The 25964-nt window shown below is 43.6% G+C and overlaps 1 protein-coding gene across 3 annotated transcripts in view; it reads left to right on the plus strand.

Moving 5' to 3' along the window:
* mical3a (microtubule associated monooxygenase, calponin and LIM domain containing 3a) overlaps positions 1-25964 on the plus strand; it is a 91865-nt gene that overhangs the window by 23006 nt on the left and 42895 nt on the right. For 2 of the 3 annotated variants that reach the window (XM_070972808.1, XM_070972807.1), the window contains exons 2-7: positions 21526-21928; positions 23160-23367; positions 23755-23871; positions 24013-24114; positions 24737-24892; positions 25262-25362. In XM_070972808.1, the coding sequence (XP_070828909.1) occupies positions 21650-21928; positions 23160-23367; positions 23755-23871; positions 24013-24114; positions 24737-24892; positions 25262-25362 (963 nt within the window). In that variant the 5' untranslated portion in view covers positions 21526-21649. Of the gene's footprint in view, positions 1-1874; positions 2054-21525; positions 21929-23159; positions 23368-23754; positions 23872-24012; positions 24115-24736; positions 24893-25261; positions 25363-25964 lie in introns of those variants that run through there. The other variant, XM_070972806.1, reaches the window with a different exon arrangement.

Here is a 25964-nt window from a genome sequence, read left to right on the forward strand (position 1 = left end):
AATCAACCATACGCTGTAGGAGGAAGTGAAATTGTTTTTTTTTTTACCACCTTAAACAACGGCCTTAAGTAACCCCCATAATAAGCTAGTCTGGAGCAACACTAATGATTATTTATCAAAGAAAGACATTGAGTTGAGTTGAGTTTTATTTGGCATGAGTGTTATACTGCCTGTGAATGTGCAGTGCGGTTCTTAATTGAGGCAAATAACATTTCATTGCTGAACCAATCCTGTATGTCCTATTAATAATTTGGTTAGTAGCTGACTTATCCTGACGTTTACCTATAATTTCATTAAATATCCCTGAACCGTCTTTCCTTCCAGGCAGTGGTATTGGAGTTTAAACTGCATAGATTATGCTGTGTGCCTCTGTGTTCAAGCCACAGAGGCCTATCTGTCCATTGACAGGAGGTGACAGGACAGTATCCGCCTTGCTGATAGTAACAGGCGTGTTCCTCCGTCAGGGCTCAACCAAGCGTTGCACTCAGTGGAGAATATACATAAAAGCTTACTTCTGATTAATGTGGAAGAAGTTTATCTTATGTTGAGATTACAGTGTTTGCTAGCTTGCGATCCAGAGGCACATTTGAAGCAGCAGTGACTCTGATAGCTGAGTGGGTTTTTAAGAAGGTCCTGCATGTCATTGACCTTTCCTTTGAATCAGCCAAGACACTTACAGCAGGATAATCATTACAGATTTTTATAAATTCTTTGGATTTGCACTCAGGATTGCTTGGCTGTTTCGGTACACAATATGTTTTTGCAGTGAATGTAGTGAGTCTTACTGTAGATTGTGCTGTGATTGAGACAGAACAAAGCAGCGTATCAGCCATGCATATTTCTGTCTGTGGGAAGCAGCCAGACTCACTATACTGTTTGCCGTGTGATGTCTTACCATTTGCAAGTGATTGTTTGAAACTTATAATTTTCCGAAGTTGTAATCTTAAGTGGTTTTCCTCTAAGGCAAACTTCAGCCCGTCTAAAACCACGGCACAGTCCATGTCTATGCCTTGTTAGAAAACAAACAAATGGGCTTTTGGAATTCAATGGGAATTATATTCTTTGAGATTCCATACTGTGGAAAAGGCACAAGCATACAGACCCACCAAAGTCACTGAGACTGATTTATTACATCCATTATTTTATGTCACTCAACCAGTTAAATCTCTTCTTTCCAAGCTGCCTGTACTTCTTTTGCAGAGGCCATGTGCTGGGTGCTCGCTGAATTACTCCTTAGTGACAATGTAGACTCAGTTTAAATAGAATTTGATCTCACTGACATCAGCTTGACTGTTATCACTTATTGGTCCGTTCAATTACCATTATGAGTAATAAATAAAATCATTAAACTTTCTTTGGGGCTATCAGTTGTTGACAAGATTTTGTCTACACGTCTCATATCAAGTCAAGTCAGTATTTACTCAAGGGGCACACTCACTCACAGGGTATCAAGGAATTCTTCTTATTGAATGACAATGTTAATAAAATCTCTGCAGTTCGGCTATCGTGTGAAATCCCGCCCGTCTCTCCCTGTTGTGTAAACCCAGCTCTACTGTTTCTGACACCACGTGAAGGCAGCAGGACCGCTGCGTCACGTTGGGAGAGACCAATCGGATTAAACTGAGTTAAAACACGCAGGCTCACTCCAAGGAGCAACGGGGGTATCTCTCCTTACAGTTTTAAATAAATCCCGATAAATTCCAACATAGCATAGTTTAATCTCGGCATACCTCCTCATATTTTGCTGTGCTCTTGTTTCAGCACGAATGACAGTGAAATTAAGACGCGTGCGACGTTCCAGTAACGTGTTGTTATTTATAGACTTGCTCGCTCCCCCTCTTTGTCGTCATTACGGTTTCGACCGATCCCTCTCTGTCAGTTTCAAGTTGCGCCTTCTCCTGTGCTGTGTGGCTCCCACCGCTGGCCTTAACCAGCGTTACCCACCTAAATAATACGCCGATACTGTGGCTTTTACGGGAAAGCTGGATGTAAACGCGGACATGGATTATTTCCCGCCCTATATGAGTGGATTATAAACACACACGATTCAAAGGTAAGAAGGGATGTTCCCTCCGATCGCTTGACAAACACGGTGCATTTTTGAACGTTACCCTTGGATCCGCGGACTGCACCTCTGCACGTTTGGGAATGTCACGGTCTGGTGGTTTTAATAGAGCAACTAACGACTTAACTACGGCCCTGTAATAAACCTGACATTTTCTATCAGCGTAAAACATGCACATTGCTTTAAAGGTGCATCAGTGATCATCTGCCAACCCCGTCTTTAATTCGGTCGAGCTCTCAGCCTGGTGCAGATCGGAAGGGACAGCCTGTGGAATGTGCTGCATGGTGGCAAAATTCACTCCCAGTCACTTACAGTTATATCCTCATTTTATTTTTACACAGGAAGTTTGTCGTTAGTATATTGATAAATGTCATGTGGTATTGCTGAATGAGAGTAAAGCAGATATGCTTCATAAATATGAGCATGTTGAGTTTGTGAAGATGCTGGACTGCTTTTGGCAACATGTTTTTATTTCATTTTATTTTATTTTATTTTATTTTATTTTATTTTATTTTTTTGTAGTAAAACATCAGTGGATTGCATGTTTGTGTTTGTTTGTAGGGAACATTTCTATGTTTAGGAAGTCTGCATCATTTTCTACATAAGCATTTCGATATTTTACTCAATGACAATATAGAACAACGTGAGTAATTTGAATGCTGTGTAAGAAACCACTAAAATACAAGTGATGTCAGTATCTGCTCTGTATGTATTAGAGGAAATATAGCAAACCCTGAGTCGACTCAGCGCCTGAACAGTGTGACTGTGACAGTGTCTTGTGTCATCTCTGCTGTGTTCACTGAAGATGCTCTGCTGATCAGTGATGATGACCATCTCATCTTGACTCTGGACGTGGTCTCTGAGGTCACTCTGAGGTGTTGCAGGCCAGGCAGACGTTGATTGGGATGTTAAGCTGCATGTGTTCACACAACTCACGGTTTCCCTCCAAGGAGATCAGGATGTGGCGCAGAGAAGGAGGAGGATGTTTGCTTGGTGGCTGACTTGGCATAAGACAGAGCCGATGAAGGTTGTAGTCGTGTGGTTTTGTGGAATCGGTCTGACCACGAGTCTTGTTCACGTTGGTAACAATTTCCAAACACCTGAAGGTAACTTGTTCATAGCAACATCTAAAGACATCAGCCAGGAAGTTAAAACTTGGTGGCAAATGGGTCTTCCACATGGACAGTGACCCCGAGCATTTTAGTCATAACTGACCTCAAACAGCGTGTGTTTAGCAGGATTAAATGTCAGGAATGTGTATTCAAATTTCAGCTTTATTCATCATCACTTTATCTTGATATTACAGGTATTAAATTGAACGGAGAGGCCAAAAACAGACACATTCATCACAGTTTCTGAATTAAATGTCTGCAAAATGTAACATATCAAAACATATATTGATGTTGTGATGAAAAACAAGATAAACTGTGATGAAAGATTTTATCCAGACCAAGTTTCACTGTGTATTTTTTCTGTTAAAAACATGCACAGGAGAAGTTCTGGGTGCTGCAGTTTGTTCATAAGGAACAGTCGGGTGTCTTTCTTTCGTCCATGTTCAGTAGTCCAACATACCCTGTTATGTCCTACCCTTTTATCCAGTGTGAAGACAAGGGTTGTTACAGAGGAAGAGCACCATAAAAAAAGCTGGTTCCTTGTGACAAACCTGACTCATGGACTCACGGTCATAAACATCCAGAAGATGCCCATCATAAAGTTTATCAGGCAGATTTTGGCATTCGAGCATGTTTATCAGATACCGCTGCCGTCCACTGCGCCGACACAAGTGAAGCTGAGTCACCCCGACCCCTCCCTGATTGGCTCTCGGAGGGAGCGAGTGAGTTCCCGTCTAGCTATGACCCCCCCGCGACCCAACAGAGTACCGTACATTTGAAAACTCTGCCAGATGAAACGGCAGAAGGAAGGAAGCCCTCTGATGGCAGCGCCTTTTTCATCATGAGCGGCTGTATTCCAGAGGTCTGCTGCTGTGGTTGACTCATCAGAAGCTTGCAGGCCCCCGTAGATCTCAAACCGACATGCATATTGTAGCAGGTCTAGTCTGCAGCGAGTTTTTGAAAGGAGAGATGTCTGAATCTAATGCTAATGGCATGCTGTTAACTGTTTGAGGGTGACGTTCAGCAGCAAGCACTTAGCGAGCGGAAATCAGCGTATTTGAAGGACAATTATCGTGTTATCCCTTCAACTATGTCCTTTACTGGATGAGGTCATTCCTCACTGCTGAAGCCATTTAGATATTGTGTTCCTGATTCAAGAATGTATCTGAAAACTTTAAACTCAAGACTGGTGTCAAGATAGAATTCCCGTCCTGTTTCTTAAAGTTTAGCGCTCCTGTGAGTTACATTTCTAACATTGAGATGTGGTGTTATGCAGATCGGATTTGGGGGACTAACTGCAAAGCCACTGGTTGAAGTTGTGCGTATGACTTACTAAGTTTGGCCCCGGTCCCTTTGTTTGGTGATTTCTCACAGCTCCAGATTAAAGACTTACTTTGTGGCCGTTTCTTCTACCTTGCAGGTCAGAAGAGGCCACGGTGGCACATGCTTTGCTGAGGCTGGTCTACTGACCCTTGGACGCTGTAGCAGAGCTCCGCAATCTTGTTTATAATCATGCTGAGGAATAACAAAGTGTTTTCTATTGTAGTTGTAAAACTGATTTGCAGACGCTCATAGGTTGTCATGTTAGGTGACTCATGAGTTGAAACCTGCGTGTCATCCGATCTGTCTGTCTCCAACCACTCACATCAAAGTACCGGTGAAGGCTTGTTGTTGGAGGTCAATGGTTAAATGAAGCTTTATTTATTTCAACCTGTTGCTCAAGCCCATCTCAGCAAGGAGGCTGCGACCTTTTAGATTCGAAAGGTCCAGTAATCAGTATTCTTTTATCACCAGTTGAGTGACTAGAAGTGTGAAAGGTGCTGCTTGAAGTGAAGAAACCAGAATGAAATATCACCCAACTCTGCAGCTCTCCCTGTTTCATGGAGGTTTCCAGTCCTTTTTAGCCCACATCATTAACACCTGGGCACTACCTGCCTGCGCCCAACAGTAGGCAGACAAAGAAGGGGACGAGCAGGTGAACTAAATGGAGAATTTAGCAGCTGCTGAGGAGTTTGGAGGAGACCAAAACAAAGCTGAGAGGAGAGCGAGTGTCGGATTTGCATTTTTATTCTCGGCTGGAATCCAGCTGGAGATTCTGCAGTTCGATGGGAGGCGTTTTAACTATTAGGCTACCACAACTCTCCATGTTTTCACTCTTTAGCCTTTGTGTGACTAACTGATCCTCACGCTAACCTTTGCCGCATCAAACCAATACCTTCAGTTAGCCATCTCCAACCTAACACACAAACACATTGTCATCATTTCTGGCCTTGGTGTTTGTTACTTAAACACTCAGCTTTGCAAACTGGGGGGCTACTGACAAAGACCTACAGTATGGAGCTCAAATATAACCTTTGGCCACATGGCTTCGTCATGTTTGCCTCAGCTCTGTGTGTGCTGCTGGAACTGCTGATCATCATGCTTAGACAGTGCTGAATCACAAGATGAGCTTTTGTGGTCGGCTGAACTGGGGCTTGTTGTCAATGTCAACGTTGTATTCTTCTCATAAGTTTGTTTAATATTATGCTGAAGGTCACACTGGAGGAGACTGCTGACATCAGGGTCTGATTTCTGCGACTATCACACAGAATTACAGAATTTATTGCAGCCGTCTTGGCTGAGCTGTTTAAAATAACTTTTCAAAGTGTGAACGCTGGCTGATGGAGGGGATGATCAGTCTGCCTCCGCTGCCTGTGTCAGTATTTGGATGTTAGCGGACACCAGTCACCGCCGCCACCTCACCTGTTGAAGTCTGAACTCTGGGATCCGCATAATAAATAAACCATGTAGACGAGAGAGTGCTAACACCCACTGGTCTTACTAAATATCAGGCTGGTGCAGCCTGATGGATTTTTCTAGTCAGGTTATTCTGACGAGGACTGTTCCTTATGACTAATGTGCCTGACAGAATTCAAATTTATGTCTGACTGAAACAGCTTTTCTCTGTAAATAAAAAAGTATTACTGGACAACAGAAACCCTGCCGTGCATAATGAACGTTACCGTGTAATTGAAATGTGTACATAGATGTGATAGAAGTGTAATAATAAGTTTAAATGACGCATGTCTGGTGCCAACTTACAAGGCCGGCAATGTTTAATCGACTAATGACTGACGCACCTTTATTTTCTTTAGAACAGCTTGCCCTTTTCAGGAAGCACACTACAGCTGCTCAGTCTATGGACTCTTAGGTCAGGCCCTTGCGCTCCAGTGGACTGTTTGTCCCTCCGGAGACCACATCATATTTCACACCCACCCTCTGGTTGTGTGTGGAGGAGCTGTGAGCCCTGTTATCTGCTTATCTGGACAAGAGGCAAATTCTTCTGTGGCAGGCCTGATGGAGAAAAAAGCCCACTCGATGTTCGCTCGCAGACGAAACCTACAGCCTCGTCTGTCCTGGTCTTTTTTCCATCAGAGCTGGGCTGGAGATCTGTCTTGTCTGTGGGATGCCAGCGTTGACCTTAGCTTTCTCCCCTTTGACTGGAATAACCTGTAAATCTCATTGAAGCACATGTTCAGGGGTGTGTTTCTGAACGACTGCAGGGACACTACAGCAGCTTTCCCAAACACAAGGTGATGGTGGATGGTCAATCAGGGCTGTTGATGTGTAGCACTGGTGCTACACATGTTCAAAGTTTGAACGTTTTAAGTGTTTGAAAGAAATTTCGCCCTGAATTTCATCAGTTCTAGCCTCCACTTTGTATCTCTGTTGCTTCTATGACAACAAAATACTCTGGATTTCCTGCAGCCGTTCATTAAGGCTTGTGACTTCTCACACTGGAGTTAATTCATCGGGACTCTGCTTCTATGGTATATCTACTCCCCCTTCCCTCCAGCTAATCCCCCCTCCCCCACCTGTTTCTGTTTATTTATTGAAACATGGCTTACAGCCATGTACTTCAAGTTTTCATCCAGTGTTTGAATATAATCTCTGCTGCACCTGTCAAACACTTGATTCGCCCACCACCTGTGCCTTGTAATACTGTATGTGACAGGGATTGAAGGGTAATTCTGGAGGAATCTGTTTTCTGTCTCTCTGCTGTGGAGCTGTCCCTGTGCTGCATGGCTTGGTGTGGGTGTTCAGTTACCTTCCTGCAGGGTCGCCGTGCAGCTCTGCTCCGTTCACACAGGAAGGCCGACCTTCCTCTGGTCCTGGGTGTGCTGAACTGTTTAGTGGAGTTTGCACGATGGAAGTGAAATGATTGAGCCACGTGAGGCTTGGAAGAAAGCCAATCTTCCATACTGATGTACACTTGTGTGTAGTCTAGACTTTATTCAACCGCCTCGCTTTGGGGCGTATACATAGTTTTTCATGATGGGTTTGACGTGGAAATGAGCTTTTTGGAGTTTTCTCAAGTTATCGCAGTGGCACGGGTGTGGCTTCCTTTATTTTTAACAAAAAAAGTTAGTTTTTTGCATAGCTTGCAAATCATTGCTTGGTTATGCAACTAAACAGAGAATCGAGTGAATTTGAGTTGCAGAACGATGCAGAAGTAATTTAACAGTGCAAACAGGAGATTTCTGTTACTGCACTCATTGACTAAACCCTTTTCATACCAAAGCGGGTAGACCCTTACCCAGACGATATACCTACTCTCCACAATCCCCAGTTTCAGGGTATCAGTCATCTGGTAATTCTGAAAGGAAGCAGGTCCAATGACGATGATGATGATGATGATGATGATGATGAGTCTGAGATACAGTCTGAAGCCACGCAGACCACTCATTTCATGGCTCCAGTGGAAAAGTTCCCTGGCTGAGGTGTGACGTTATGGACGGAGAAGAAAAAGGTGTTTTGCTGGCACTGCCAGAAATCAGGGAGGAAGAAGGGATTCACCAGAGGACGAACATCAGAATCTGGGCTGTCACTGAGCACACTTGACGACAGCCTGCCTATGAGTTGCTGGTCAGGTGGACTGATCCAGGACCTGTTCTTTCTAAAGGAAACCCTGCTCAGTTTGCAGTCAACCTATAAGGTGTCTGGGTCTCTTGTGCTTAATTCCATGTGAATGTCGCCTCGTTCTCAGCAGCTTTACTGCACCCTGACAAGCTGTCACACGTCCAAATCTGAGGACGTCTGAGCCCTGGAGAAAGGTCCAGGCGTCTGCAGGTCTGTGGAGGGTCGGCAGGGGTGTTGCCAGCCGGTCCTGTTGCAGAGAGGACTACCAGTAGCTCATTCTTTAGCTCAATCCCTCAGTTTACAATCCCCACACATCCCGCGACTTGTTTACCATCTGAACTGCTCACAACAACGCCCACGCTCTGAGATTAGAGAAAGCAAGTGTGGATATGACGGGATTACGGCCTGTGTTGGCTGTGTGTCACTGCTGCGTGTCCCAGCAAGGCTTGGCAAGGCGGCCATTGGTGCCTTCGGTCTTGTCAAACGATATTGGTGATAAAGTGATTTCAGATGAGCCGCTGATGTTGGTAAATCTGGAAAGAATGAATGTTGAATGAAGGCCCAGCTCCACATGGTAGACAGCGTCTGGGAGATTGTTGTTTTGACATTGCTCCTGTGGATTAATGGCTAACATCAGAATATAACAGATTTTTCTGCCACCAGAGACGAAATCTGCAATATTATAGGAACTATTTATAGTATCATAGCCAAGCATTCCTCCCTCCCTCGGAGTTCAGTCAACCCTGGCTAGAAATGGCAGGAACATGGCTTCATCGCTCATTCTGTCTTTGCTCGTTTCCTGCCTGCTTGTTGCGTTCAGCAGCCGTCCACACAGGCTGCGACTCTCGCTGTTTGCTGAGTCTCCTCAAAGCTTAACTATTAGCTTTGTAATTAATACGGGGAACAGAGGAGCGGGGTGGAGCTGTGCTGTAGTTTCCCATGGCCCGCCAGGATGAGAAACACACCTCGGGTTAGCCGCTGTGTGTTTAATGTGTGATCTCGTTATGAGGCCTCGAAGGTTAGTTTTTATTCTCGGCCCAGCTGTTTGTCCTCCTGTCCATCATCCTTCTTGTCTGAACACACACACACACAAATGAATCAATTTGAGACGTTTGGTTTGTCGGGAACAAAAATAGAGCCACTCTGATTGACGTGTTGGATATTATTGGATGCACTATGGGCCTAACTTGCATCCAGCTTTTGATTATTTAGATTTTCCGTTTGACGTCTCGTCTGTTACGTAAGAAAGTGTGAGGAACAGGTCCTGTAGGCAGTCTCAGGCATCCTCTCCTACTCTCCTGCATGCCTCCATTCCACCATGGTCATGACTAAAGCTCGCAGACGAGTCTGTGTTGACTGTGTTTGACTGCCGCTCTCAGATTACACTTCCTAGTTGGCTGGGAGGGATGATGCTCGGATCCAGTGGCGTGAAATATGCAAATCGACAGCGGAGATAACCAAATGTTAAAATCCATGAAGATTTTTACGAGGGCTGCTATTGATAGCTGTGCTTTACATTGTTTTTGCATAAGGCTCCTCGCTGCTGCGGTTCACCGTGTTCGCGGCTGCTTAGCTGTATAACCTGCTCTGCTCTTGTTATGAAAAGCATGGAGGTGGGACAAGTGGCATTCAAGTTGGAATTTGAGAGGTTTCTTAAATCAAATAACTGCAGCAAGTGCTGGCAGGCAGCGCTAATCGGCCGTGTTTAACACCCATAAACAAGCAGTCTGGGCACAGGCTCAGACTCCCTTGAAGCTAATATGAATTTCATTTCAAGACCCTTTGTCATCAGGAAATAGTCCCCTGAGACGGCTCAGAGGGGATTTTCAGTTCTGTTTTTTTTTTAAATTGGATGTGATATTTTGCACATAAACTAATCTGTTTGAAAAGCAAGTATAAAAACAAATATTTATATTGAGAATATATATACAAAACAAAATATACCACAAAATATAGAACAGAATATAAAACAATATATATATACTGAGAAAAAAAATAAAGAGTATATACAAACGGATGTGCAACTTTGAATTTGGAAAAACAGTATATACAACAGGATGTGCAAAGTTCAATTGGTCAAACATGTAACAGCATAAGCGAAAAGTCCAAGGGCCATTCAGAGGGAGGAGTTGTACAGTTTGATGGCCACAGACAGGAATGGTTTCCTGTGGCGTTCAGTCTTGAGTTTTGGTGGGATGAGTCTCTCACTGAACGTACTCCTGTGCCTGACCAGCACATCATGAAGTGGGTGTGAGACGTTGTCCAAGATAGTCCGTAGCTCGGTCAGCATCCTCCTCTCTGACTCCACCGTCAGAGAGTCACACTCCATCCCCACAACGTCACTGGCCTTGCGGATCAGTTTGTTGAGTCTGTTGGCGTCTGCCATCCTCAGCCTGCTGCCCCAGCATGCAACAGCATAGAGAATAGCACCACCACCACAGACTCATAGAAGATCCTCAGCATAGTCCGTGAAGGACCTCAGTCGTCTCAGAAAATAGAGACGACTCTGGCCCTTCCTGTAGAGAGCGTCAGTGTCTTTGCCCAGTCCAGTTTAGTGTCAGTATGTACCCCCAGGTACATGGCCATGGTAATATGGCTCAGATTCAGCCCTCTCTGTTTTTGTGCACAGTTGAGGATTGGCTTGACGTCTGAGCAGACTTGGAGCAGCATTAATCTTACCGTACGACCTCTGACCTGCAATCGCTTTAGCCTTTTAGAGTATATGACAGAGTTTCAGGAGGTGGAGTGCAGCTGGGACAAAACACCTCTTAATATACAAATGAGCAGAACAAATCTCGGTAAATTTATATAATCATATAAAATCATTTATATTCAATTCTTATTGATCATACAGTGTCATCTGTAAAGTGTGTTTGCTCTCTCAGTGGCCACAGCTCGAGTCTGTGGGCAGACATCACTTCATAAAATGACTCATTTTTGAAGGGTCATCTCAAATTTGTATTGTTCATCACTCTTTTATTAACATGGAGCCCCAAGTCACTTATTTTCATTTAGATTATTTGATCAAAATATGTGTCATTCGCACTGCAGCTCTGCCGATACACTTATATGTAATGCGTGACTTGAAAATGGGAATATTTCATCCATCCATCCATTATCTATACCGCCTATCCCTTTCGGGGTTGCGGGGGGCTGGAGCCAATCCCAGCTACAATGGGCGAGAGGCGGGGTACACCCTGAACCGGTCGCCAGCCGATTGCAGGGCCACATGTAATGACAAACAAACATTCACACTCACACCTACGGACAATTTAGAGTCATCAATTAACCTAATGAGCATGTTTTTGGTTTGTGGGAGGAAGCCGGAGTACCCGGAGAGAACCCACGCATGCACGGGAAGAACATGCAAGCTTCACACAGAAAGGCCCCGCCTGACCCGGGGATCGAACCGGCAACCTTCTGGCTGTGAGGCACGCGCACTACCTGCTGCGCCACCGTGCAGCCCGGGAATATTTCATGATAAATGTAATTAAAAAAACACAATTTTCGAGCGTGCAAAGTATTTATTCATTTCCAAAAGTGTGGAAAAAATTATGTCATGTTGCCAGTTTGCATGCAGTAAGAAAGAAGAGTTGACTTAGGAACTAATGACACCAGCAGGGTGTTACTGTCTGCGCTGCACTTTTAAATTTTAACTACGCAGAGCAATAGAGAGGCTCCATTTGAAGGGTCATTCGTGCTTCACTAGAAGCTTCCTGTCACTAACAGGACGGACGGAGAAGACCAGCAGCGCAGAGGATGCTACATGCACATGTTGTACTTCAAATGCTGGCCCCCTGAGTCCCAGGAGGCCTCAGATGTGATGAATTTGACTGAGAACATGCTGTTTTTCCACTGTGATGCGTATTAATGTGTTGGTCTGTTCAGCGTTAAAGAGAGGACAACGTGGAGCTCGTCTGCTTCACCGGCTCGGGGGCTGGTCTGTAGCTGGAGTCGGTGAAAATCTGCATCGGTCGTGGGAGCTTACATGGAGAGCTCGGCTGCACGGAGCAGTCAGACTGTCAGAGGGAGCTGAAGTGATTCGAAAGCCAGATGGTTTGGAGACGGCGTGTGCCAGAAGCAAGTCGAGTTCCAGTCATCAAATGTTTGATGACTGATCTGAGAGCAGTGGTTTGCATAGAGGACATAATGAAAATATCTAGGCAGCATATGTTCTGACAATTTCGTGTTAATTTTGTGTATCTCCAGTGTGAGACGGCAGGCCCGGAACAGAGAAAGTTGTCAGGTTGCGAAATACATTATCTGACATCACCATCAGAGCAATGTCAGCACAATAGGCACATCATAATGTGTTGTTCAATCAGGGCAATGGTCAATCAGCAGCTTTGATCATGCAGGATGTTCCCTTAATCAGTAGATGAGGACATATGTGGCGTCATGGCCAGCAGATTAACACATACACACCCCGATCAAATGACAGAGTTAATCATTTGGCTTTAAAGTAGTGAACGCTTACGGCTGAGTGAAGAGAAGATGAAATCATTCGGTTCACGACTGAGGAGCAGAGAAGATGAGCAGAGCAGGCCTATTCATTCACCTTTGTTGACTTAAGGCTGCACGTGTATTATCATTCTGTTGACACTGCAGTGACAAGCCATGATTACTCTCATTTTAAAGCATTTCTACCAGTTTTTGATCTCCTGGTTTAGACAAACTGTTTATGGACTCCATTCTGGATAATACCTCTGACTTTGACCCGAGGCTCTGAATTCCCTTCTTTTGTTTATAGCTTCAGTTTACAGGCAGACACAGTAATGGTGAGCACCCCTGACAAAGCCTAAGTCCTTTTGAAATATGAATAAAAGACTCTGCTTGAAAAAATCACCGCCTGATGCTTTCAAGTACGTGGGAAACGGACAATTTTATGAATGGACTTGTTTTCATGTATCTTGCTTGCACCTTAATTGTTATGCACAGCTGTGCACAGGACAGACACACTCAGACTCCTTTGATGAGGACCGGCATCTCGTTGGGCTACTAAATCTATGTGGGACTTTGGAATGATAGAAGACTTTGGCCATATCATCTAGTGCTGGGCGGTATGACCAAAAATGGATATCACGGTGTTTTTGAAGTTTCACGGTGTGTGACGGTATTTTTTTTAAATGCATAATCAGGTGTTCACAACGTTTCCTACTGGTTGAGAGAGGAATTACTGCAGCAGATTGACTTAGGATGGTCTATTTTACTGTGATGATGAGTGAATATTGTAGGAAAAGGTTTGCATGGCCCCAGAAAATAATGCTGTTTACAAAGAAGAGCCACTCTTGATTCCAATGAAGTGAGGAATCAGAATGCGACAATGCTCTGAAACTACAAGGGCTGTATGGATAATCTAGGTCTCAAAAGAAAGCTAAGACCTCTGAGATCACTGTAGAAGTGTCAGAATCAAGATATGTGTTACTGTGTCACAGTAAATTCATCTGAAACACAGAAGAGAATTACATTTTTTATCTCCGTCTAATAAAAAAAAAAATATTTAGAGTGAAAACCACCTTTAAATCATGTGATGATGGCCAAATTCATCTAGAATCAGCAAAGTAATATCTGATGAGTAGCTGTGCAAATGCTTAAAACATGAACCTGAGCAGTTTTACAGATGCTCAGCAGGGTCCTCTGTGAGCCCTCTGCCCATTCATGTGTAGATAAGACGGAGTGTGAAACTAACAGTGCAGTTACACCAGTCAATGTCTCAGCAACCCATTGGTCAGTTTTGATGATCAACACCTCTATCAGCCAGTCAGAGTCAAGAGATTTGAGGGGCAGCACGCAAATTCACTATAAAAACACCAATGATGATCCAGAAGGAAGTAAGCTCAGAGATAGTACATCGCATGAAGAGCGCTCCCTCCACTCTAGAAACCCCCTACTCTTTATGTAAACGACCAGGACCTTCATGGTTTATCTCAAACTAACACAGAGTCACAGGAGGAGACATTAGCAGCGTTTTTCGGGCTGGAATATAACTTTTGACCACAAAACAGCAAAGGTAAGACATACTTTATGATTTAGTTTTTTTCTGCTACTTTTTCTGCTACGCACAGTGAGGAGGCAGACATCTTCGTCATCAGCAGACTCTCTGCTTTCATATGATTCCAGGCTTGTGTGGTTAGCGTGAAGTGGTGAAATCAGCAAATGCAGTACCTTTGATGTGCGCTATTTTCCTGTTTGTCGTTAAATGCACATATAATTTCGTTTTTAACTGGGTTTCTCCCCGTCATTCTGGTATGCTACAAGTTAGCATTGGTGCTTCTTAGCGTGAGCATTGACCATCTGAACTGCACACATGTCACGCTGCCCTGCAAAGTGATTTTTAATTAGTCACGGTAATACCGTATACCCCAGGAAAATGAGGGGAAAGTTTGACGGTATCACAGTTTGGATACCGCCCAACTCTACTCGCGGGCCAGATCAAAGTGTCTCCAGAGGCCAGACGTTCCCGCCCCCTGTGATAGTTGGATTTCCGAAAATGAAGAGCTCATTCTTTTAAAAATTAGCCTTGTTTTTACAGTGTTTCCTTGTGAACTTTGCCCAAATTGCTAGCCTAAATGTTGCACACATAATGACCAACGAATAACTACTCTGCTTTCGTTGTCAGCGTGATCTATTTGCAGCCAGCAGGCATTCCCTGAATAGACTACACCTGCTGCTGCGTTTCTCTGTAATTAGCACTGTAGTCAAACTGTAATATACTCATCTCCAGTGACTGTCATAATGAGTGCAACGCGGGTGCTGAGGTGATCATTAACTGTCAAGAACAAAGACAAAGCTGCAGCGTTCTTACGGCAAACAGGAAGAAATATGCATACACAAAACAGTCAAACCTGCTATTATTGCATGCTTTTAGAGCTGCTGATTCAGGTGTGGTGTGCTATGAGTTGGATGGATCTGCTTATAAATCCATTACTGTAAAGATACCCACTGCTCGGGCAGAAAGATCACATTGCATCCTGCGCTTTCTGCTGCTTTGTGCCAAGTCTCCTGATGGATGAGAGGAGCAGACGGACCGAGATATTACTTTCATCCCCAGGGTGAAATGAGGGAGGACAAACCTGCTATTTCAGGATAGACACCGACACAGACACGAGCTTACCGTCAGCCCGGTCATCCCAGGTATTCAGAGTCAGAATCAGGTTTATTGCCAAGAAGCTTTTCACATACGAGGAATTTGTCTCGGTATACATATGTAACAATAAACATAGTGTGAGAAAATTTAAAGGAAGATCAAAGCAAGTGCTGCAAGTCACAAAGCGTAGCAAGAAAAAAACGTGACAATAACAAGAAAAATGTATTCTAGAAGGAATATGTACAATATGGCTGCTATTTAAATGAAAAGTCTGAACATTTTAAGCAGGAATGTGCAAAATATTCACCAGGTAATGTGCAAAAGTACATGCAAGATGGAATCCAAGAGATGTGCGTTAATGGTGCTATGGCTGGTAAGCAGCTTGCTCAAAGCTAACACGTTTGTTTTATTTTTTATTTTTTTCCTGACCTTGTCTGCGTTATGAACGCACCATGCCAGACACCTCCAGTCATCCTTGGTATTCTGTTGTTGTGTTTTGGGCACCATATTATTGTCTCTTGTCTGTTGCTTTTATGTATTTTTTTTTTTAGGTCTGTGGCTTTGATCCTGGAATGAAAATTAAATCAGATGCAGGCAAAATACAAACATGGACCAGTGTGGCTTCCCATGATGTTTTTTCAACTGAGTCCAGACTTGCAACAAAATAACTAAGCAAAACACACAAGCCACGACAAGTTTTGATTAATGTTACAGTAGACTTTGTTTATCCAGACTAGAAATCAATTGTTATTTGTAATCTGTTATTTAGAACTACTGCTAGTGGCAGTGTTTACAGTACATTAAAGCAATGCTGTGCTATAGCCTAGTGTCTATTTTTAGATTAGAGGATGATGTAATATGACCAGTAAAGCAAAGACGTGCTTGCGTGTGTGTGTGTGTGTGTGTGTGTGCGCACACTGGGGGGATGCTGTGTGTGGAAGGGTTTGCATGCATGTGTGTAATTCCTGTGAAGTCTGTGAATGTGTGAAATCCTGCTGCTCATCCAGATGTCTGAAGTGCGTGCTGAGCCAAAGCTGTTTGTTTGTTTTTTACTCTTTTCAGTATCCGCTGAAAACGGTTTGGTTGCAATTGTTGTTTTTCGGCGAAGGAAACAGGACTGGGGTGGTGAACCTTTTACCCATCATGGACCATTTCAATTTTTAGAACATCCCTTCATGGGTTATGATTAGGGTTAGGGTTAGGGCTGATTGGGCACTACCTGAGAAGCTTATTATGCATATAAGGGCGGGTGGAGGTCGGAGGGGTGCTTGCTCGGAGGGTCAGCAATTCTATCAGGGTGGCCTTGGCCCCCCTGGCCCCCCCTTGGCATCACCCGTGGCCATACTAAATGATCTAACATCTCTGCGACGGCTACAACTGCTTCTGCATCTGAGGTCAGATAGTGATGATGATGATGATGATGATGATGCTACTCAGCTGGTTTTCCAGGTTTGAATCAGTCAGTCTTCAGCAGAGCTGAGTCTTTATGGTCAGTTTTGAAAAAAGCTGCTCACAATAATAGTTTTTCCCTAACATGCACGTCTCCTCAGAATGAGAAAATCGAACATACAGTCTGCAGAACTCCAGCAGAGGGAGGTTGTTTGTACACAGCTTTGAGCTCACTGATGCTTTGCAGCTCAATGACTTCATGTTGTAGGTTGTCAGACACATCAGCTGGTTCCACATTAAACAGCAGAGGAAATATATTCTCCTCCTTTTCTTTACTGTTCATGTGCTGAAACCTCTCACCAGCTGTCTGAAGGAGTTCTCACACTCAGCAGCATGTTCACATGTCATAGCAGCTTTTCTTCTTGCACTGGGTTTCTTCTTTCTGGTTCAACTTGCCACAACTTTAACTTGGCTTCAAATGATTTCACATTTGAAAGCAGAGAGCTGAGAAGCTGCTGGAGCTTGAGGTTCAGCTAATAACACTGTCTCTGTCAGACTGTGGTCTTGTGAAAGCTCCTTGTTGGGCACCTGAACTCCACCGAAGCGTCCCCATGAACACACAATACTAGAGCATTGACTTTATCCAAGCGCATTTATCTTTACATTGACCTTTATTTGGGGAGCAAATGGGAGAAATTCGGGTCACATATTATCTGATTATGGACCATTTTTCCTGTGTTTATGTGTCTCTGTAACTAAAGGCTGCAACCAGCAACCATGAAACAGGCTGTATTCTCTCTGCGCTCTTGCGCACCGTCAGCATATGTCCACTAAAAGTGTTTGTTTTTGCCACGGACAGGCTCAGATTGTTTTAAGTGTCTGACAGTGTTATGGAAAGGATCCCCACAGATTGACCTTCTTGTTAAAGAGCAACATCCGTTGTGTTTAAGCAAAAACAGCCGTTCCATCGCTCTCGCCAAAGCCACCAGACTCCACTCACAGAAACAATTGTTTTATTATTGTAAAACACACTTCATTCAAATGCCACAGAAACAAAATAAAAGTCACCAAAATCTTCACTGAAAAAACTTGCTGAGTCGTTCCCTGAATTGGGAGGAGTGGAAGGGAGGCGGGACATTGGAGAAGCAGCGGGGGAAACGCCGTGTAGAGCTGGATTTATTTTCACCAGATTTAAATGTGTCACACATCAACATTTTTTCTTAAGCTTTATTGCCAGGTACGATTTTACACATACGAGGAATTTGCTTTGGTGATGTTGGTGCATGACACATCTATTAAAAAGAAGCTATTAAAAAAGTAAAAATATAACAGTAAGTAAAAAAATATAACAATAAGTAAAAAATATAACAATAGTAGAAAATGTAACAATAAGTAAAAAAAAAATATATAAATATATATACACAAGTGTTTTTTAAATTTTTTTTTTTTTTTTACAGAAGCACAAAATCCAAGTGAATCACTAGACATATAGAATATCGGTCGTCAGGCCTGCTGACTTGACGCTATTACCAGAGTTTGTACTCTGGTAATCTAGTAATCTAGGTGTAGTACTGTCAGTGGGATAATCCGTCACGTGTTTGGTGTTCCTGTCGCCGCTCTCTGCCTAACAGGAACACATGGGGCAACATTTCCTGTTGAGTGGGCACATGGGTCTCTGCAGGAGGCAACTATTACTCAAATTAAAGGCCAGCTTTGTTGTTGTCATTAAGATGGATCAGGGTGTAGGATGTCACAGCAGACCTGCTTGAGCACAACACATCCACACACACACACACTGACACAGCATGACAGTCAGTAGTTGCACACCCATTTTCTTTAAAGACCTCAGAGCGTGTTAAATGTTTACTGCTACCTGACCCAGATGTGTGTCATAAAGGTTATAGTATCTTCTCATCTCCCAGGCCTGACTTTTGACACGTCGCCATATACTGTTTTACAGTAAAACGAAAAGCCCACAGAGGGAATCACTTTTGTCCCTGCTATGAATGAGGAGTCTAGCATCGCAAGAGCCTGAAGTTAGCTCTCCTTAAAAAGGCTTGATTTCGCCGTGAAGTGAATTATTGCCCGTCTGGGACCATCCCAGCTCGTTCCTGCTCTGTTTGATCTGGCTTCTTTTGCAGAGTTAGAGATGACCTGCTTTCCCCTACTCGGCCTCATAAAACTCTCAGTACTGATGAACTGTGACCTCTTTCCTTGTCTTTTGTTGAAGAGCAGATTGTAAGAATTCGGAGCCGAAGTTTCAAACCTTTCTTTGAAGATGCTCCTGTCAGGATTTGTGGGCTTGATAGCAAATTGTCAGGTGATCCAGAGAAACCCCCGCATATGTATGAGAGACCCTGTAAAATCAATGGTTTAAGTTATGCTTCAAGCAAATATACCACTTACCAATTCATCTGCTGCTACACTTGTTTGCTCTTGCAGTTTCACACTGCTTGGATGTGATGCCACAGGCTGGGAATCCAGTTCCTGAGAATCTGACATGAATGCAGTGGCCCATTTCCGTGTGGAAAATAACCCTGACCTGTCATCTGTCTCAATGGCCTCCCAGGACTTGCTACACACTAAAGAAACTGCAAGCCTGACTGCACCTCAGTCTGCTCTGCAATCAACCGCAGCATCCTGCGTCCTTTTGGAGATAAACAGGAACCATCTTCAGATGCCTGCTAACTATTTGAGTGATGTTTATGTATTTGCCTTGCCTATCTTCGATCCCACGGTCATTACTATTGACAAGCAAATTAAGCAGCATCCACTGGGTCATTTGTAATGAACGTTGTTCCCTACAGCACCCAATCAATCACAGGATCCCTGTTTGTTTGATCTTGACTCTCATACAGAGGGTCTAGTGCTTGACTGCATTTTGCATATAAGCTATTAAGTGACACTACTGTCGGTTCTGTCACACATGATTTATGTGCACATACATAACCACAGACCACAACTGCTGCAGGTGCACATGGACCTCGCAGCCTGTGCAGAACATTTTTTGAGGCGATAGTGAAGCCATGCATGTTCCCTCACAGAGGATATGATGCAGTGGGTTATCTAAATGCTTGTGCTGGAAGAGGCCCTTTCCGTCTGTGCTGGCACTGCACCCTTGAGCCTTGATCCTGTCCGACTGAGGCAGAGCCAAACCCAGAGCCTGCTGTTTTCATGCAGTGAGGAGTTGGCAGGGTGTGTAAAGGAGGCCAGATGACCTCTGTACCTGCCTCCCTTTCATCATGTGTTGCCACTGGGACCGGGACTGCGTTGGTTTTCATGAACTAGCTCAACATCCTGGACAGTGGAGTACAAAGCTCAAGCTTTTACAGAGAAAGTGGCTAATGGTGTAAATACTGACGTGTCAGGAGTTGTCTCTTCACCTGATTGGTGATTCAGCCCTTAGAGCAAAAGATTAAGTCCCACACACAAATGTTTAATCTCTCTATTATTGACAATCTCTATCTTGATTACTGGGATTATGAAGTGTTACACTAATCTGCACTGGCAATGAAAATGTCTTGATGCTGCCTAAACAGATGAGGTGTTTCTCTGTAATCTTGGAAGAGATAGTTTGACATTTTGGAAAACTCACTAATCCACTTTCTTGTAAAGGGTTTGATGAGTAGATTGACACCACTCTCATGTCTGTATTTTAGATATTAAGTGGGGTTTAATTTAGCTTTTGTTAAGAATAGTGAAACTGCTAGACTTATGGTCTGAGCAAAGGTGGCAAAACATACTTACCATCACCTCTAAAGCTCTGTCCCAAAGATAGCAACACATTATTAGTGAGGTGCTGCTTGATAGATATTGTTGCTGATGGAGCCAGGCTAGCCAACGAACCATACACCTCAAGGGGTTTATCCTGACATAATGAACTTCTGAGAGTTACGTATCCTATTTGCTGAGCCATTGTTTAGCTCTTAAAAAGCAAAGCAAGTTCCTGCATCGTTGCCCTGGGGAGCTAATGCAAACCAGAGCCACTGCTTGACTGAAAATGTGTTCTTCAGCAAATAGACTGGACCAAACAAGGTTTTTTGCAGTCGTCATTACCACTTTTTTCTTTTCTCTTTGCAGTTTTTCTTTCATCCTCTTCCCTTCCAGTATCTTCCTTTTTATACTTGCACTGATTTTGAGTAATGCTGACTTTTAAAAGCTGCTCATGCTCCTAAATATTTTCAAGACATTCCAGTCATGACAGCTGAGCCCCAGATGCCAAACAACATGAATGATCTCACCTCCCCCAGGGGGTGAAAAGGCAGAACACATAAAGCAGCACTGCTGCAAGTCATAGCAGGCAGAAGATCAGCACAAGTCAAGTCTCACTCATTGGTTAAAGAGGAAGCTGTAGCAAACCAGGGATGCACAGTGGATAAAATGGTCCAGTGTGCTGTCTGGCTTCTAGATGCTGTTGCCAGATTGTTTCCTTGCATGACAAGGATTATGTTTTGGGATGAACTGGCTTTTTCCTTTGTCTGGAGCCTGCCTGGAGTAATTTGTGCCACACAGACATACATATGTTCCGTGTGTTTCCTGTTTAGCTTTGTGTGGGTTCAGTGCCCTTACTCTGTCCGGCACCCTCACTCCTGGACAGATAAGAGGTTGTTAGAAGTCATGTCTCTGCAGTAGAGTGACGGCGAGACCTTAAATGACCTGGTCTTTGTCCTCAGTTGCTGCTTTGATTGCTTGTCTGACCAGCTACCATAAGTGTGATTGTCTAGTCAGAGAAAATCAAGGCCCATTTCATTAAAAGGCAATCTTTCCTTGGATCCTTGCATCTAATTTGACTTTTTGTTTATGTTGCGTTGGACAGTGTTGATACTGTATCATTCAAGCATTTGAAAGCTGTAATCTTATGAGTTTGCTTTTCTGCCCAATTTCACCCCCTAGTGATGCACAGTACTAAACATTGTAGCAGAAGGTTGAATTATCTCCCATGATTCACTGAGTGTTATTTCTCTTGCTGACAGAATGAAGATGCCTGAGGCTGGGAGGTAGAGCCCCCCAAGAGAGAGTGCGTCTTCCAGGGCTGGGGCTGGACCCAGAGACCCCTGAGGGGTGAAGGGCCCTGACAGCCCTGTGTGACTCTGGACCATGGGGGATGGAGGTGTTGGCGCAACTGGAGGAGATGGGGTGAACAAGTCCCACGTCCTGTTCGACAACTTCGTCCAGGCGACCACCTGCAAGGGCACGCTCAAGGCCTTCCAGGAGCTGTGTGACCACCTGGACGTCAAGCCCACAGAGTCCAGGATCTTCTATCACAAGCTCAAGTCCAAACTCAACTACTGGAAGGCCAAGGCGCTCTGGGCAAAGTTAGACAAGAGGGCCAGCCAGAAGGAATACAAGAAGGGCCGTGCTTGTGCCAACTCAAAGGTAAGCCTGGATCATTGCAAACTGTACCATTCATTTAAGAGTGGCTGTGTTTGTTGATGGCTTCAGTGCAGTAGGAGATACAAATTGATCCATCATTTCAAGGAATCATGTAATGTAATGCTCCTGTTTACTCGCCAGAGCAGCATGTGACTGCACAGACACCTTTTCAGTTCTGTTACGGAGACAAGTCTCTTCAATTTAGTCTGAGAAATTTTTATATATAGGTGAGGTTGATAAACTAGCTGTACTGTTTTTATTGGAAGTTAAAGTGGCTGCTGTTGAATTAAAAGAACAGGTGCAGCTGTGAACTATAATTTACAAATAAAGTTCTCTAAGTTAGTAAAACTCAGAAGATTTCCTTTGGGATAAAAAAAGTTCTGCCATATCTCATCTTAACGTAGCTTAGCTTACATTAGCTCATATATTCTGCTATCTTATCGTTGCTTAGTTTGTGTTTCCTATTTTATGTTTTCTTTCTTCTTATCTTAACTTAGCTTACCTTAGCTATGTTAGCTTATTTTAGTTTGGCTTACCTTTGCTAAAGTTATCTTAGTTTATTTTATGTTACCTCATGTTATGTTATATTGTCTTATCTTATTTTGTCTTAGCCATATTAGCTTATTTAAATTGACGTACCTTTGCTAAAGTTATCTTAGCTTAGTTTAGTGTTGTCGTTAGTTGTTATGTCTTAGCCTAGCTTGTCTTAGCTGCATTGGCTTATTTTATATTGACTTATCTTTGCTTAAGTTATCTTACCTTCGCTTACTTTATGTTACCTTGTGTTATGCTATGTTATGTTATGTTATCTAGTCTTAGCTTAGTTTGGCTTAGCTTGATTTATCTTTGTTTAAATTAGCTTTGCTTAGATTAGTTTTAAGCAAGCAATAATTGCTTATTTTAACTATCGCTCAAAATAAGCTGTTAATTATTATGTTACGCAACTATTGCCTTCTTAAATTTTAGGTCTCTTCGTGTATTGCATCCCTTTATTTATCTCATATTATTTGGCAAATGCTTTTGTCCAAAGCAACTTACAATAAGTGCATTCAGACTTAAAACTGACTGGTGCTTTTTTAAATAACTGAGATGGAAATGTTAGTGTTTGTGTCTGGGTGCAGTCTGAATAGGTGCACATGATGGACGCTGACTCCACTGTCCTGACTTGGTTTACATGTATGTGGTTGATATGTTTTATAGCTGGTCCATCCCATCTGCCTCTCTCTGTACGCAGTGTCTGATCATTGGTGCGGGACCATGCGGCTTACGTACAGCCATCGAGCTGGCTTTCCTGGGGGCCAAAGTGGTGCTGCTGGAGAAGAGAGATGCCTTCTCAAGGAACAATGTGCTGCACCTCTGGCCCTTCACTATCCAGGACCTCAGGGGCCTAGGGGCCAAGAAGTTCTATGGAAAGTTCTGTGCTGGTGCTATCGATCATATCAGTGAGTACACATGACAAATTCTGCTTTCCTGTGCTTGCACTACTAATATACTATACATATATATTCAAATTCGAATTCAAATTGCTTTATTGGCATGAACAAGGGCATGTTGCTGCCAAAGCAGAAGTAGGTTTACATATTAAACATTAAAGAGAAAAAGATCCACAGACTAAACATGCAGCAAAAAGATTCATATACTAAACATTAAAGAAAAAGATTCACATATTAAACATTAAACAAATATAAACTCCATATATAAATATATAGTATATATTAGAATATATATATATAAATCTATGCTTGCCTGTAGGAGGTGATTTAATGTGTTGTATGCCTTTGGAGGATGCATTTCTGGGTTTTGTACTTCTTCTCTGTATTGTGTTGTAGGTATCCGTCAGCTTCAGCTAATGCTGCTCAAAATGGCTCTCCTGCTGGGCATTGAGATCCATGTAAACGTAGAGTTCAAGGGTCTAATTGAGCCCCCAGAAGATCAAGAGACTGAGAGTAAGTCATTCAAACTGCTGTTTAGCCAGACAAGCCAAGGAAAAATGAATGGAAACTGAACATGTGTTTCTATCTGTGGGAGGCTCTAAGCTGGCTCTGTGCATGCATTTCTGTCTGATTGCACATGCTGTTTTTTCGTAGGGATAGGTTGGAGGGCTGAGGTCCACCCCAGGACACACCCTGTCAACGAGCTGGAGTTTGATGTCATCATCGGAGCAGATGGAAGGAGAAACACGCTACCAGGCAAGTCCACATGCACTGACTGGGAGAAATGCATGAGTAATGCAGTTTTTCCTTGACTACACCGGGCAGCGCACAAACAGCACTATTTGTTTTTTTTCTGAGCGGACTTGGAGGTTAGTCAAAACGATTATGATCTCACTTGTGTACAGCTGTGGTTGGGTGCCTGACCTCACTCCGTTGCTCACGTACTGTATAAATGAGCATTTGTGCCCATCTGTGTGTGCGTGTGTGTGTGTGTGTCTGTATTTGTTTGTGTCTGGCTGCTGTGTTCCGGCTCCCTCAGCAGAATGGGAATTGTTGAATTGGCTGTCTGTTTCCTCTATGAGTGTGGGGGCATTGCACACAGCCACACTGGTGGAGGGAACCCCTGTGGAGTAGAGTACCATGACCCCTATCTGTACTACTGACTGCTGCATCAATGAGGGGAAGCAGCAGGGTCCCTCTGGGATAACCATGAACTACAATCACACAGCTTGAAAAACTAGACTTCTGTCGTCACGACACAGAACATCTGGCTGTTTGGGAATAATTTTTAGATTTCTGGTCTCGCAGCTTCACGTCTGTGCACACTGATTCCTGTCCTTGAGCTCGGCCTCCTCAACCTCCTTGTAATTTTCCTCAGGGTTTCGGCGTAAGGAGTTCCGGGGCAAGCTTGCCATCGCCATCACTGCGAACTTCATCAACAGGAACACGACAGCAGAGGCAAAGGTTGAAGAGATCAGCGGGGTGGCCTTCATCTTCAACCAGAAGTTCTTTCAAGACCTCAGAGAAGCAACAGGTACTGTACTGTGACAAATTTTGTTTTTTTTTTAAAGATTTTAAGATCCACAAACTACTTCCTGGAAGCAGTGGATGCCAAGGAGTGTTTTGGTAAAGTGAAGATAAACAGGACACATACTGCAGCCTGTCCTTGGATCACAGTCCTGAATTTGCCAGCTCATCCAATTAGAACGCTTAACATCAGGTCTGCTGCCAATCCTGCTCCGGTTTATTGCTGACATGACGTCGTTCCTGGGGCCTTGGTTATGTGCTTTGAGACGTGTAATTTCTCCTCTAATGATGACACGACAGTCAGCCATAGCAATAGCCAAGGAAGGAAAATTGCTGTTTGGTATGTGACAATGCGTCTTTCTCTTGGGCTTTGTAGGTATTGACCTGGAAAACATTGTCTACTACAAGGATGACACGCACTACTTTGTGATGACTGCCAAAAAACAGAGCCTGCTGGAGAAAGGAGTCATTCTGAATGTGAGTGATCAAAGCCCAGAGCTCGGCTCAGTGTGGTGTGTGTGTGTGTGTGTGTGTGTGTGTGTGTGTGTGTGTGTGTGTGTTGAGAGGCAATTGTTGAATCTCATTCTGTTCTGCAGTATACATAAAAGCTATACTGTATGCCCGCACAGACGGACAGAATCAGAAGTCTGTCCCTCTCTTGTTTTTTTTTGTCTCTTTCATTCTCTCTGCCTTTTATTCTCTCTTTGTTTTTGCTCAGTATCGCACTAATGATCTAACCAAGCCAACTGTGTTCAGGAACAAACTGCCAACTCAAGCACACTGCCTGAATGTTTGTGTCCTCACTATGCTCGGTGGTTTCCTTTCCTTGGCCACTTTCCACAGGAAACCGGAAAAACCCTTTTTGCATGTCTGTCTTCGTGTACAAACACAGCTGAAGGTGCGCTGTGATTGTGCAGATTCTAAATTGCCCTAAAATTCTCTTAAATTAGTGTTTTTCAAACCTAGTAACAGTTACCGCTCCTCTTCAGATCATTTTAGCTGTCTGAATGATAAGCGTGTTCATTCTACGTGTGTGCAAGTGTGTGTGTTTTCACACTGAGCTGATGACATTAATAAGG

Source organism: Chaetodon trifascialis, chromosome 10 (genome assembly GCF_039877785.1).
Source record: "Chaetodon trifascialis isolate fChaTrf1 chromosome 10, fChaTrf1.hap1, whole genome shotgun sequence".
NCBI classification, from domain to species: Eukaryota; Metazoa; Chordata; class Actinopteri; order Chaetodontiformes; family Chaetodontidae; genus Chaetodon; species Chaetodon trifascialis.